General features: G+C 38.0%; 1 protein-coding gene and 1 non-coding gene across 8 annotated transcripts in view; one reads left to right on the top strand and one right to left on the bottom strand.

Annotated features, from left to right (window-relative positions):
• The window catches only part of IFT81 (intraflagellar transport 81), a 191,445-nt gene that overhangs the window by 5,631 nt on the left and 169,818 nt on the right, over window positions 1-15,996 (bottom strand). For 6 of the 7 annotated variants that reach the window (XM_042962874.1, XM_042962876.1, XM_042962879.1 and 3 more), the window contains 4 exons: window positions 12,782-12,868; window positions 11,442-11,513; window positions 11,272-11,357; window positions 3,584-3,629 (listed from right to left, as the gene is read on the bottom strand). In XM_042962874.1, coding sequence (XP_042818808.1) covers window positions 3,584-3,629; window positions 11,272-11,357; window positions 11,442-11,513; window positions 12,782-12,868 — 291 coding nt within the window. The remainder of the gene's footprint in view (window positions 1-3,583; window positions 3,630-11,271; window positions 11,358-11,441; window positions 11,514-12,781; window positions 12,869-15,996) is intronic. The other variant, XM_042962881.1, reaches the window with a different exon arrangement.
• On the top strand, window positions 14,184-14,293 carry LOC122232825. Its single transcript, XR_006210239.1, has one exon. It is a non-coding gene; the product is annotated as a U6 spliceosomal RNA (small nuclear RNA).

The following is a 15,996-nucleotide window of genomic DNA, read 5'->3' as shown; positions in this document are numbered from 1 at the left end:
GATTGTTCTTTAAAGGGGAGGTGGTATAGTGGGTAGAGGGGAGTTATAACTTTCAGTACAGTATTCCACAGTACTTGGTAAGGCAAATTCTAGTATATGATCATGTGAATTTTAGCACTATGATAGATTGGTTAATTCCAGAAAGTCAGTTGGACTGAGGTGGTGAGTGGATGTTCAGTCTATGCTGGTTTGGAAGGCTTAGGCTATCATCACATTGAAAGGCTAGGTTTATTCAGTATTTGCCTTAAAATTTAGATCTACTCTAGGAATGAGAGGATTGAAGAACTTTGTTTCTTAAATGATACATCCTGACAATTGGGGAATGAGCTAATCAATGGCTCCTTTTGCTGAAATAGACTTGTCAGACTGTTACTACCACTTTTCGCAAAGATCCTGCAGTAAAACACTACACTGGAAAGGGAAAGAATAATCTTTATTCTGATTTAGCAGTTACATTTGGGCCTTTGAAAGGATTCAGGTTTGATAAAAATTTCTGTGCACAAAGCATCCATCCACATACTTTTCAAAACAAAAGAAATAGAGGAATGCTTTCATATGAAAAAATATATTACCTAACATATAGAATGTTTGGGTGAAAGCTAGTTATTGACAGTCATACTAAATCCTAAAACCCTAAAATCTCTAGTGAATGTTTACAACTTGATTCAAATATATGCTTTCAAATATGAAATTATTTCTTTTTTCCTTTTTGAGTATGGCATGTCAACCCATAAATGGAAGGAGATGTGTAGAACTCACAATTTCTCTGAGGGATTGGAGGTATCAACTTAAGGTTTCCTTTCTTTTTAAATTTACATTAATATGATGGGCATTTATTCACAAATAATACAGAAAGAACAGATGAACACTTTTTTAGAGAAACAGAAACACTTTTTAGAGAAATTCCAGGTTTGGAATAGGAAAAGTATAGGATAAGCCCGGAACATTTTGTCATACCAGAAAATAAGCCATCAAAATCTAGCAGAATTGTTTCCAAAGCATTCAGGAGCTGACTTCAAGAGGCTTCTACTGGCTTAACATGGGGCAATTCGAGAACTGACAGGAATAATAAATATAATAGATTGAAATATCTCCAGTAAGTTAAATCTAGGAGTCATAAAGGTACTTGTCAAGGATGATTAAAAAAAAAAAAACAAAACAACTCATCATTTTGAAAATCAATAAACAAGCAAATCAGCAGTTATTCTGCCTTTCTTATTTGAGCTATATCTTAGGGTAACTAAATAGTTGATAAGGAGTTACTCTTTACAGAATTATTCCAGCCAATAAATGAAGAAGGAACAACATAATTAGAATGCCATCATTTTGCAACCTCTAATGAATTAATGGGTCTAGGAAGTGACTTCATTGGCTGCCTACATTATACAGAGCCTCCTCAAAGAATACATACTACTACCTATGAAGTATACTTCCCAAATATTGAATTATATTTAATCAAGCCTCTATATCTAACTACCAATTCAAAGGACATACTGGGGACAGAAGAACATGCTAGTTGACACCATAGGGATGTCATCAGCAAAGTTCAGGATGTTGGAAACCCATCAGGACAAGTAACTAGATTTTATTTTTCTTTTAATTTTCCAACAAATAAATTGTAAAGAAAGATGAAAGAGTAACCCAGAGGAAGATACTTAAGAGCTATATCAACTAATAGCACTGTATGAATTCTTATTAGGATCCTGTTTCAAACAAATAAACAGTAAGAAATGATGAGACAATTGGTGAAGCTTGAACATTGACTGAGTATTTGGTATTATGCAATTATTGTTAAATTATTTTGGGCATGATAATGGTATTGTGGTTATGTTCAAAAAAGGCCTTTACAATATAAACTGAAATATGATCAAAAAAATATAATAGGATCTCTGAGATTTGCCTAAAAATGATTTGGGGTGGGAAATAGGTGGGACTATAGGTAAAACAAAATGTGTCATTAAGTCTAATTATTGAGGTTGGATGATGGTTTCACATGAATTCATTACATTATTTCCTCTACTTTTTATATAGGCTTGAAATTTTCCATAATCATTTTTCTAAGTTTTTTAGTTTTTAAAAAAATCTTTTAAAAACACTTTTACAAAGACTATTTAGGAATTATGCCATTGTTTTCCATACCATTTTTTCCCTGAAATTTAGAATATTACTTACAGGTTTATGGGAACTGATTCAGCATTTATGTAAAAGCATAGATAAATGTATGTTTTTAATAACAATTCAAACCAGATTATGTAAATAAGGATGAATAATTTTGTCATCACCAATATACTGAGTCAGACCAAAAGCTTAATTATACAATGCATTAAGACTGAAACAAAGCCATATTTTTCAATTGTACTTTCCAAATGGGCAAGCATGTATATGTATACACACACACACACACACACACACACCCATATATACATGTATATATATATATATATATATATATATATATATATATGTATATGTATACATACATATATATATACACATATATATATATACACGCACATATAGATGTGTGTGTGTGTACACACACACACATGCACACACATATAGATGTAGTCATTTTTAGGTTGCTGACTCAAGAATATTTGAACAGTAAAATTAGATGCCAATATATAGTCAGTATTTTAAAAGAAAAACTGCAGCAGAGCCCAATATGGGGCTTGAACCCATGAACCACGAGATCATGATCTGAGCCGAAATCAAGAATCAGATGCTCAACTGACTGAGCCACCCTGGTACCCCAATCTACATATTTCAGTTTAAACATGAGGAAATGAATTCCAAAGTGGTTAAGGAGCTTTTCCAGAAGCACAAACCTAGGACTGAAGCCCAGCCTACTTGATGACTGGTCCTGAGTTTGATAAATATAGATCTTAAAAAAAAAAAAAAAAAAAAGAATGACAGAGCTGGTATCTTTAATATGACCGTCAAAATGTGTTGCTTTATGAAGTCAATTAGAAAAATCAGTGAGTTAGTCATTTAAGTCCCGATGATCAAGGTCTTTACCAGCTACCACCTCTTCTACTAGGAGTGGCTCAGAGAACTGAGAAAACAAGATTCAATCCCATATTCCTCCATTCATAAGACTGGCAGGGAGGGAGCTGAATATGACAAGTAAGGGTTTTTGATTATTTATGTTAAATGTATCAATATTTGTAAAGGACATAGACCAGTGCCTGGATCATAGTAATGAGCTTTGTGCTTATTAAATAAAATAAATAAGTTTATACTTATTAAGAGATACCTGAGAATTATCTGAAAACTTGTAGTTTATTACACATGGTGCTTTTGTTTCTTAGAACCTTCTCATAAACTCTTTGTTAATTAAAACTAGATATAAAAATAAATAAAACTAGATTTTTTTCTTCCAAAAATCCATGTGCCTTCACTTTTGTATACACACACACATAAATGCCTAAGGAAGAAACTTCATCTTTGTAAGAAATTAAGAAAGATTCAATTTCCCTTTGAAAACTGTACCATAACCTTTAAAAAAAGAATGACAGTGTCAAAACCATGCACCGATAGCCTGAATTAGACAGACTTAAAAAAATAACTAATACATTCTTACCTTTCCAAGGTTTTCCTGTTCAGTAATATTTTTTGTATACTGCTCCCTGGGGAATCAACATAATGACTTAGTTTCAATTTATTTCAATTGATTTGGTCATACAAATAAATTATAAATTAACATATCTATCTAAATATATTACACAGAGGAGTCAGAATGAAACCAAATACTCTCTTTCCCCATCTTTAGTCAATTCTTCTAGTAAATAGCAATTTATGGGGGAAAAACCCCATAAAACACCACATAATTAAGAGAATTAAAATGTTAAGTCCTATTTCTGTATTTAAAATAGTACTTAAGTACTATTTTACACTTAAAACAATGGCAAACCATCTAAGTCACAATTTTTAAAAGTTTTTATTTATTTAGGTAATCTTTACACAAAATGTGGGGTTCAAACTCACAACTCTGAAACAAAGAGTTGCATGCCAGCCAGGTGCCCCAGTCACACTTTATTTTTTTTTTTTTTTTTTTTGATATTTTTTTTATTTTTGAGACAGAGAGAGACAGAACATGAACGGAGGAGGGTCAGAGAGAGGGAGACACAGGATCTGAAGCAGATACCAGGCTCCCAGCTGTCAGCACTGAGCCCGATGCGGGGCTTGAACCCATGGACTGTGAGATCATGACCTGAGCCGAAGTCGGACGCTTAACCGACTGAGCCACCCAGGCGCCCCCACACTTTATTTTTGAAGAGGTTTATAGAAAGGAGAAAGGATACACATTTTAAATAAACATTAACATCTAACCCTGCAATTCTACTTCTGGGAAGTCATCCTACAAAAAGACTCTCATAACTTAAGAAAGGTAAATGTAAAGACTATTTACTTCACCATTGCTTATAACAGTAAAAATCTGCAAACAAACTAAATGTCAATAGATGGGGAAATTTTTAATAAATTTGGTATATCCATTCAAAGGAATAATACAGAGTTGTAAAAAGGAAGGAGTAGATCTATAAATACTGAAGTGGAAAGAACTCTAGATATAAAATTAAGGGAAAAACTGTATCTTAAGTTTAACTTTATTTTGTATACACACATAAAATTTCCCCCATGCATTTGCTAACACACACACACACACACACACACACACACACACACACACACACTAGCAAATGCATGGGGAAAGAATATGGAGTAATTATACGCCAAAATATTAACAGTAGGTATATCTGAGGCATGGCAACATGGACAACATTCAGTTTTTGTGTACCATACTTCATAATGCTTACTTTTGTTTTTATAAGCATCTCTTTTACAAGCTAAAACAGCTCATAATTTTCAAGTAAAAATAAAAATACAATAACATTGTATTGTGTTTTTAAAAATATAAAAGATATAATTATATTTTAACACTCCATAAGACAAAAGTGATATTTAAAGTATTAAGGACAAAGATGGAAGGATGAGGACAAAGGAACCAATGACAAAGAAGATAAAAAAAAGACTTCAGACTTCAAATTTAGAGGAAAAAGACTATGTTTCTGTGTAAAGTTATGCTGTAGTAAGAAGTTAAACAACACAAAACTGGGAATCCAAGAAATCATAAGCCACAAAGAGAAACTCTAGCAGCTTAAGTGAAGGAAGATTTGCATTCATGTAACAAGGGAGGTAAACTTGCCTAGAACAGAGAGGGTGGCTTTCACAAGTACTCAAAGTCCTCAGGGCGCCTGGGTGGCTCAGTCGGTTAAGCCTCTGACTCTTATATATTTATATATTAAATAAGACCTATTATATAAAATATACTTTTAATATATAATATAAAATATATAAAAATATGTATTTTAAAGATTTTATTTTTAGAGAGAGAGAAAAAGCATGAGTGGGGGAGAGGGGCAGAGGGAGAGAGGGAGAGAGAAAGAGAAAGGGGAGAGAGAGGGAGAGAGAGAGGGAGAGAGAGAGAGAGAGAGGGAGAGAGAGAGAGGGAATCCCAAGTAGGCTCCATGCTCAGTGTGGAGCCTGATGCAGGGCTTGATCCCACAATGCCCCTGGGACCATGACCTGAGCTGAAATCAAGAGTCAAGACACTCAACTACAGAGCCACCCAGGTGCCTCACAGAATTTCCATTTATATTTTATCAAGAGATCAAAGGCTCATGCTCTTTTACCATATAACACTAATACGTAATTATTTTAATTTATTCAATGACTTTATTCAAGAAATAACTATGGAGCACCTGTTATGTACCAAGCATGCCCTAGGGTTTCAGGAAGAAAACAGAACAGAGTCCTTGTCCTCCAGTAACTCATGCTATATAATTTCCAAAACACTGCTGCATGCATTATATTTAACTTGATCTTCTGTGGTATAAATTGTTCTCGCTATTATATAGATGAGGAAATGATATGCCCAAGGTCACAAAACTTGGAACTAGAAAAACCAGGTTAGTAAGAAAATTTTATGAGTCCCTCTTTAGTACTTTGAAATAAAACATGCTGCCTCTTTATTTTATTAAAAAAATTTTTTTTAATGTTTATTATTTTTGAGAGAGACAGAGAGCAAGCAGGGGAAGGGCAGAGAAAAAGAGGGAGACACAGAATCAGAAGCAGGCTCCTGGCTCTGAGCTGTCACACAGAGCCCCACGCGGGGCTCAAACCCGTGAGCTGTGAGATCATGACCTCAGCTGAAGTCGGCCGCTTAACTGACTGAGCCACCCAGGTGCCCCAACATGCTGCCTCTTTAAATAAAATTAAAATTTGCAGGCAATCTTTCAAAACCATGCTAATTTCTCCAGGTGTCTGGGTGGTTTTAGTTGGTTAAGCTTCTGACTCTTGGTTTTGGCTCAGGTCATGATCTCATGGTTTCATGAGTTCAAGCCCCAGGTCTGGCTCTGCACTGACAGTGAGGAGCCTGCTTGGGGTTCTCTGTCTCCATCTCTCTCTTTCCTTCTCCCACTCACACGGTCACTCTCTCTCTCTCAAAATAAATAAGCTTAAAAATAAAAACAAAAAAACCCCATTCTAATTTCTTAGACCATTGGCCTTACTCAAAAGTATCATAAAAGAAGAAAATGGGACAACCATAAAAATATTGTAACTATAATAATAATAATAATAATAATAATAATTTAAACATATATCAATGAGTTTAGAATACAATTAACACTATTTTATTTATAATATTCTTATGTACTACTCTAGTCAGGGCAAAATATTTTTTTTTTTTTAAAGTTTATTTATTTTTGAGACAGAGAGAGACAGAGCATGAACGGGGGAGGGTCACAGAGAGAGGGAGACACAGGATCCGAAACAGGCTCCAGGCTCCGAGCTGTCAGCACAGAGCCCGACGCGGGGCTCGAACTCACGGACCGCGAGATCACGACCTGAGCCGAAGTCGGACGCTTAACCGACCGAGCCACCCAGGCGCCCCGCAAAATATTTTTTCTATGGGAAAACTAATGGTAAAGGTTTATGATGATTTTGAAAATGATAAAAAAGAATACCTGGCCAGAAAACCAATAGTTCAGTGACAATATTTCCTATTTCCTATTTATATTGATAACTTTGGAAAAAATGGAACTTAAATTTTTAAAACTTTTTTTCAAGAATAAAAACTTCTCACATTTGTAAAATATTAATATTGACCATACAGATTTGAGCCAGGTTTACACTCAATGAAAGAATGTGAATAAGTACATTTAATATGTGTAATATGTCAGAGTATTAGAGAAAACATTGTTCTATTTATAGGGTATTTTCAGTCTGGCTTGCATTCCAGTGCATTATATATTTTAAAAATTAGATTCTGCAAGACATTCCATTTACTAGATTCCTTTTTGAAACATTACTGTATATGCCACTAAAAATCTCCACTGCAATCTAGAATAAATGTGAATCCTACACTTGGGAGTTCTTACTGGATGGTAAAAGTGAAACATGTGAATTGTGGTAAGGGGCAGAGAGCTTAGCTTATTCAATTACTGCATTTTATCACACCTAGCAATTAAACCATAAATGTATTTTTTAAAGCAGAATTTGACTTAAAAAATTTTTTTTAATCTTTATTTATTTTTCAGAGAGAGACAGTGTGTGAGCAGGGGAAGAGCAGAGAGAAAGGGAGACACAGAATCCAAAGCAGGCTCCAGGCTCTGAGCTGGCAGCACAGAGCCCGACACGGGGCTCAAACTCACGAACTGTGAGATCATGACCTGAGCTGAAGTCAGATGCTCACCCAACTGAGCCACCCAGGCGCCCCGGCCGTATTTGATTTGATATATTACAGAATGCTGCAAGCTTGGATTACCAAAAAAAAACACCATATAAGGACGAGTGATATTTACACACCCTTCCTTGTTCTGAGGCTGGTACACTGCAGACACACAGCTTCTCACTGTAATGCACTCACACTGCACAGTGAACAGGCAGATGACTAGAGTCCAGGTCATGTGGGACTTTAAAAATAGACCAATCTGGGGGCGCCTGGGTGGCGCAGTCGGTTAAGCGTCCGACTTCAGCCAGGTCACGATCTCGCGGTCTGTGAGTTCGAGCCCCGCGTCAGGCTCTGGGCTGATGGCTCGGAGCCTGGAGCCTGTTTCCGATTCTGTGTCTCCCTCTCTCTCTGCCCCTCCCCCGTTCATGCTCTGTCTCTCTCTGTCCGAAAAATAAATAAAAAACGTTGAAAAAAAAAAAAATTTAAAAATAGACCAATCTGAATGCTTATAAAAAAAGGAACTATGTTGGGGCGCCTGGGTGGCTCAGTTGGTTAAGCGTCTGACTTAGGCTCAGGTCATGATCCCACAGTTTGTGAGTTCGAGCCCGCGTCAGGCTCTGTGCTCACAGCTCAGAGCCTGGAGCCTGCTTCCGATTTTGTGTCTCCCTCTCTCTCTCTGCCCCATCCCCACTCATGCTCTGTCTCTCTCTGCCTTAAAAATAAATAAAATATTAAAAAAAAAAAGGAACTATGAAATTATATTTTTCCTGGGGAAGGGGAATGGGGAATTACTGTTTAATGATTATAAGAGTTTCTGTTTAGAGTGATGAAAAAGGTTTGGTATTATAGGGGCACCTGGGTGGCTCAGTTGGTTAAGCGTCCAACTTCGGCTCAGGTCATGGTCTCACAGTTTGTGAGTTCGAGCCCCGTGTTGGGCTCTGTGCTGACAGCTCAGGGCCTGGAGCCTGCTTCAGATTCTGTGTCTTCTCCTGTCTCTGCCCCTTCCATGCTCATGCTCTGTCTCTCTCTCTCTGTCTCTCAACAATAAATAAATATTAAAAAAAAAAAAAGGTTTGGTATTGCATAGCGGTGGTGGTTGCATTAACACTGTGAATGTGATCAATGCAATTGAATTATACACCTAAAAATGGTAAACATGTGGCACAAGAACAGACACTCAGATCAATAGAACAGAATAGAGAACCCAGAAATGGATGCACAAACGTATGGCCAACTAATCTTTGACAAAACAGGAAAGAATATCCAATGGAATAAAGACAGTCTCGTCAGCAAGTGATGCTGGGAAAACTGGACAGCGACATGCAGAAGAATGAGCCTGGAGCGCTTTCTTACACCATACAGAAAAATAAACTCAAAATGGATGAAAGACCTCAATGTAAGACAGGAAGTCATCAAGATCCTTGAGGAGAAAGCATGCAAAAACCTCTTTGATCTTGACCACAGCAACTTCTTACTCAACACGTCTCCGGAGGCAAGGGAAACAAAAGCAAAAATGAACTACTGGCACCTCATCAAAATAAAAAGCTTCTGCATAGCGAAGGAAACAATCTGCAAAACTAAAAGGCAACCGACAGAATGGGAGAAGATATTTGCAAATGACATATCAGATAAAGGGTTAGTATCCAAAATCTATAAAGAACTTATCAAACTCAACACCCAAAAAACAAATCATCCAGTGAAGAAATGGGCAAAAGACATGAATAGACACTTCTCCAAGGAAGACATCCAGATGGCCAACCAACACATGAAAAAATGCTCAACATCACTCATCATCAGGGAAATACAAATCAAAACCACAATGAGGTACCACCTTACACCTGTCAGAGTGGCTAACGTTAACAACTCAGGCAACAACAGATGTTGGTGAGGATGCGGAGAAAGAGGATCTCTTCTGCATTGATGGTGACAATGCAAGCTGGTGCAGCCACTCTGGAAAACAGTATGGAGGTTCCTCAAAAAACTAAAAATAGAACTACCCTAGGACCCAGCAATTGCATTACTAGGCATTTATCCATGGGATACAGGTGTGCTGTTTTGAAGGGACACATGTACCCCCATGTTTATAGCAGCACTATCAACAATAGCCTACTTTGGCTATTTGGAAAGAGCCCAAATGTCCATCAGTGGATGAATGGATAAAGAAAATGTGATATATATATATATATATATATATATATATATATATATACACACACACACACACACACACACACACACACACACACAATGAAGTATTATTTGGCAATCAAAAAGAATGAAATCTTGCCATTTGCAACTACATGGATGGAATTAGTCAGCCAGAGAAATTCCCCTGAAATTAGTCAGCCAGAGAAAGACAAAAATTATATGACTACACTCATATGAGGACTTTAAGAGACAAAACAGATGAACATAAGGGAAGGGAAACAAAAATAATATAAAAACAGGGAGGGGGACAAAACAGAAGAGACTCATAAATATGGAGAACAAATAGGGTTGCTGGAGGAGTTGTGGGAGGGGGGATGGGCTAAATGGGTAAGGGGCATTAAGGAATCTACTCCTGAAATCATTGTTGCACTATACGAGAATTAATTTGGATGTAAATTTAAAAAAATTAAAAATAAAATTAAAAAAAATAGTAAACATGGCAAATTTTAATTTTTTAAAAATGTTTTATTTATTTTTGAGACAGAGAGAGACACAGCATGAGCAGGGGAGGGGCAGAGAGAGAGGGAGACACAGAATTCGAAGCAGGCTTCAGGCTCTGAGCTGTCAGCAAAGAGCCTGATGCGGGGCTTGAATTCACAAACCGCGAGATCATGACCTGAGCCGAAGTCAGACGCTCAACCTACTGAGCCACCCAGTGCCCCAACATGGCAAATTTTATATCGTTTTTTTTTTTTGCCATGATAAAAAATCAAGCAATCCAGAAAGTAAGTTACAGGTATTCCTACTTAGTAGGGCTGGAGTATCAGGAAGATATTTAACAAGATTTAATCCTAAGTAATATCTTAATATCTGCTTATTTAAGTACCCCCAATTTAGTAATTCCATCTTATGTATAAAACTTCTACAGGTCACAGCCATAAAAAAGAATGAAACCTTGCCATTTGCAACAACATGGATGCAGCTGGAGAGTACAATGCCAGGTGAAATAAGTCAGTCAGAGAAAGACACACACCATATCATTTCACTCATATGTGGCATTTAAGAAACAAAACAAATGAACAAAGGAAGAAAGAGAGAGAGAGACAAACCAAGAAACAGACTCGAAACTCTAGAGAACAAACTGATGGTTCCCAGAGGCGAGGTGGGTGAGGGGGATGGGTGAAACAGGTGATGGGGATTAAGAGTACAATTATGATGAGCACCGAGTATGTATGGAATTGCTGAATCACTATGTTGGACACCGGAAACTAATGTAACACGACAAGAACTATACTGGAGTTTAAATACAGACGTTAGTAAAATTAAAAAGAAACTTCTATAGGTGAAAACGTTAAGTAACTCAATATAGAAACAACAGAATTACTTGCCTAATTGCCTTTCTTTTTTCTTGTTGATCAGAAGAAACATAAGCCTTCATCTCATCAGTAGCACGACGAAGTTGTACTTCTAGGTTCTAAGTGGAAAGATTAAATTTTAGGTTAAGTCCTTGATACAGAAAAATCTCAGAAAAATTCTTGATCCTCTTTCTTTATTTTACCTTAATCATACAATTTGTGTAATGGTATCTACTTTCTTCCTGAAGACATTCTTCACGGAGTCCTCTGACTTCCTACAATATATAATTTTAAACGGGCAACATTATTGAAAGAATAATCAAATGCAGAAAGGATGACTTTAAATGTACAACAAGGGGCGCCTGGGTGGCGCAGTCGGTTAAGCGTCCGACTTCAGCCAGGTCACGATCTCACGGTCCGTGAGTTCGAGCCCCGCGTCAGGCTCTGGGCTGATGGCTCAGAGCCTGGAGCCTGTTTCCGATTCTGTGTCTCCCTCTCTCTCTGACCCTCCCCCATTCATGCTGTCTCTCCCTGTCTCAAAAATAAATAAACGTTAAAAAAAAATAAAATAAAATAAAAAAAATGTACAACAAAATGCCATCAGAGTAATTTCTTCTTTTGTGATTATAATTTTGTTTGCCATCACAGACTAGGTTGCAATCTTTTCTAAAGACTACTCCTATTGCTCCAAAACCTACAGGTTCAGTTATTAATTTATTAAGTACCCACCATGTGCCCAACTCTGTGCTAGGTGCTGGGGACACAACGGTGAATAAGACTATAGGCCCTTGCTCTCATTCAAGTAGAGGAAATAGGCATAAACAAGGAGATAGGTAATGAAGGTAGTTTCAGACTTTTCTTCAGTACTATGAAGAAAAGTCAGTAGTAGTAGAATGTGATAGGGCGACCCAACAGGCAACATTAGATAGGATGATCAGAGAAGACCTCCAGGTGGAGGTGACATTCAGGCTGAGACCTGATGATGAGCAGGAGAGATCAAGGTAAAGAGCTAGAGGCAGAGTGTCCCAGAGAGAGAAGAGCACAAGCAAAAGCCATGAGGTGAAAACAAGCTTAGCTTGTCTGATGTGCAAGAAGAAGGCCAGTGTGGCTGTGGCCCTGTGGATGAAGAGAACAGCACATGAACATGAAGTTCAGGAGGCAGGTGGGCCTTGCAGACCATAGTTTGGAAGTCAGGTTTTAAGTGCAGTAGGAAGCTAGTGGAGGGTGGCCTAAGTTTTCCACAGGTTTCTTTGGCTGCTCTATAGAGAAAAAACCTTATGAAGGCAAGGGTGAAGGTAAAAGAGCAGCGCTGGGTTACTGTGGGAGACACCTGCTTGTGGCCTGGACCTTGGTGGTTGTGGTACAGATGGAGAATTTGGTGTGTATGCATCACGTCTGAAGAAATAAAGATCTCTCGAGCTTAGGGGACAGGCTCAGAGAATGAGGGTAACGATTTGGGAACCTTTTGATGTCAGGGTAGTGAAAACATGCATACACAGGCAGTTTCTGCTAAATTGTGAAAACATAAAAACTATCTTCTTACCTGTTCTAATTTGGACCGATTGCTTTCGAGGCCTGCTGCACAGCTATCATACTGGGATTTCTTTTCATCACACTCCTGGGTTAGTTCCTAGTATGAAAGGATAAATGATTGAATAAGTGAAAAACAAAGGCCTAAAATGTGGCTCTGAAACAATACATGCCCTTGTCAGTCTTGTAACTTAACGCTAAGCTTCTTGGCATACTTAAGAGTTATTTATACAACAATCAGACATTTGAGAATTATGACAGATGAAGATGCTGATAAAAATAATAGCTACCATGTATTGAGCTGTGTGCCAGGCTCTTTATTAGGAGCTGGGATACAACAGTGAGCAAAACAGCCAAAATCCTTCCCCTAAAGTATGTTCAGACAAGTAAACAGCCTGTTGAGTGGTATGATGGGCAAATGTAAGTGTTATAGGAGAACGTGGGACTCTCACAGGACTTAACCCAGGTTTGGAGATCAGCAGTGATAGAGAAACTGATACCTAAGTTGAGGGATGAAGGATTAGTACAATAGCTAGGGGGAAGGTGAACAAGGGAGGAGAATGTTCAGAAAAAAAGAACACTGTGTATAAAGGCTTGGAAGCCAGAGAGAAGAACAATTCAGAACGAACAAGTAGTTTATTATACTGGAGTATGTCTGGAAAGTGCGAGAAGATGCTGAATGCTTTGGCAGGGGCTTGGTCAGAACTTTGGAAACCACGGTAGGGCCTTTGAGCTTACCCTTGTCAGTAACTCAATCTCACCACAACCCCTTGAGGTAGGTATTAATACCCCCATATCATGCTTGGAGAAAGTTCATGGAAGCCACATACTTTGTCAAAGATTATACTAAAGAAAAGGAGTGTCAGAATTTGAATTCAGGCTGTTTGAGTAGTTTCAAACTTCCTTCTAATGTAATATTCTGGATTAGATAACCCGAAAATCATCTATAAATACTGGAAATGCTAAAAATATCTACAAATGCTTGATAAGGTGGAGCAAACATCTTTTCAAATCCAGAGCTGAAATGAACTTCTCAGGAAGGAAGAGGAATTACCAGGGCCAGAAATGAAGGATGACACACTGTGGCTGCCCTTGGGGAAGGAAGCTGGGAGCAGTCAATCTCAGTAATGGAGTGATTCTAATATCCAGGCAGGGCAGACGACAGAGTGGGAAGTTAGAACTGAGAACCCCATAGAATCCAGGCTGTTTTTCAACCTGGGCGGCTGGGTGTAAAGGGTTAACACCAGGCTTGGAATGAAGCAAGCCAGCCTCAGAATGACCTTGGTTTCACGCAGCAGTTTTCTGGGGAAGGAACAGGAGAGTGAACACGAATGGGTAATGTTGTGTGTGCTTCCTTTGTTGTGTGGGACTGCATCTGGTTTGGGGTGACTAGCATAGTATAAAAAACCGGTGGGGTGCTTGCTGTGGCAGCACATATACTAAGAATTGGAATGATACAGAGAAGATTAGCATGGTGTTTCTGTGCAAGGATGAACTGCAAACTTGTGAAGCTTCCATATCAAAACAAAACCAACCTGGTAGGAGCTGTCTCCAGGCCCAGCCCTAGTTTGTAGTGACATGGCTAAATGCACCAAGGTCAGAAGGTCAGAATCATAGGTAAATATGGGCTCCATTATGGTGCCTCCTTCAGGAAAATGGTGAAGAAAATTGAAATAAGCCAGCATGCCAAGTACATTTTCTTGCTCTGTGGCAAAACCAAGATGAAAAGACGAGCTGTGGGGATCTGGCACCGTGGTTCCTGCATGAGAAAGGTAGCTGGTGGGGCCGGGCTTACAACACCACTTCTGCCGTCACAGTAACATCTGAAGGAATCGAAAGACCAGTGGAAGCTCTACCATTTCAAACATCACTAGCCTATAATAAATGGGTTAACTTATGCTCAAAATTACTTTGGTTTGTTGTTACATTTATTAATAAGATGTTCTGATTTTCATTGTGTTAGTTGTGCTGTCTCAAAAAAATGCTTGGAAGTTAAAATCCTTTTAATTTTTATTGGAAAAAAGAAACTGGTTATAAAAAGGAGCTGTGGCTTTTATGTATCAAAGGGACCTACAGATATTTCAGACTCTTGTGGGTGATGGTCATTTCCACCGTAAATGGGAGGAGGGGCAACAGTGGCTGTAGCAGCTGGGACTCTCAATGAGATGAAGGTGCTATAGCAGATGGTCGCTTTTGTGTGTGTGTGCATGTGTGGCCTATGAGTCTGATGGCTACACTGATCAGAAAATGCACCTGTGCTGCCGCAGGGGCAGCTGGAGAGAAGGGCCCATCCTTGGGCAGATTCGTTCAAATCTACCCTTTCCTACACCAACTTCCAAGCCAAGACATCAACTCAAAATTAGCTCTGAGCTTGTCATATTCCCAAAACACCAGGAGAGCCAACTGCAAAGCCATTCTGGAGGGACACATGCTCCATCCTAGCTGCTGGGATTCAGAAGACAAAACCCTACTAAAGATAAGCTCACAATCCAAAAGTATAAATACACAAGGAAACAATCAATCCTTATGTGTGAGGATCAGAAGATATAAAAAACAGTGGGACTACACCTCCAGGAACTTTGGATACTAGAGACAAGTCTATTAAGAAAGTGTGCTTGAAACAAAGTCATAAGAAAGGAACTGAAAACAAAAGATTAAGAAAAAAAGTACAGTGAATAAAAATAGACAAAAATGAAAAAAGTCATTGAAATTAAAAATTAAGTGGTATAAATGTGAAATTAGACACAGCTCAGAAGACACAAAGAATGAACTCGAAAGCAGAGCTGAAGAAATTATTTAAAATTCATCACCGAGAGACAAAAAAGATAAAAATATGAAGACAAAGTCATTCAATAGGGGACAGACATCCCCTGTCATCCCCACAGGGTCATAAGTATGCCTAACTGCAAATAATAGCAGTTGCTGGAGAATGAACTAAAGAAAACAGGGCGGAGAATATTTGAAGATATCATGGAGAATTCTCCTAGAATTAATGGAAGACAAAAAACACAAAATCCAGCAGAGCAAATAAAACTAAATCTGTATTTAGATCACAGTAGTGAAATTGGACAACACCAAAGACAAAAATAAAAATATTATAACCAATTATAGGCAAGATATTACCTAAAAAGAAATGATAATTAAACTGATGGCAGACTTTTCAACACAAGAGAAACCAGAAAGCAATGAACAAACCATTATTAAAGAAAAAAAAAAAAAAGGTGGTTT

This window comes from Panthera tigris, chromosome D3, assembly GCF_018350195.1.
Source record: "Panthera tigris isolate Pti1 chromosome D3, P.tigris_Pti1_mat1.1, whole genome shotgun sequence".
NCBI classification, from domain to species: Eukaryota; Metazoa; Chordata; class Mammalia; order Carnivora; family Felidae; genus Panthera; species Panthera tigris.
This window is presented reverse-complemented; position numbering and strand designations above follow the sequence as displayed.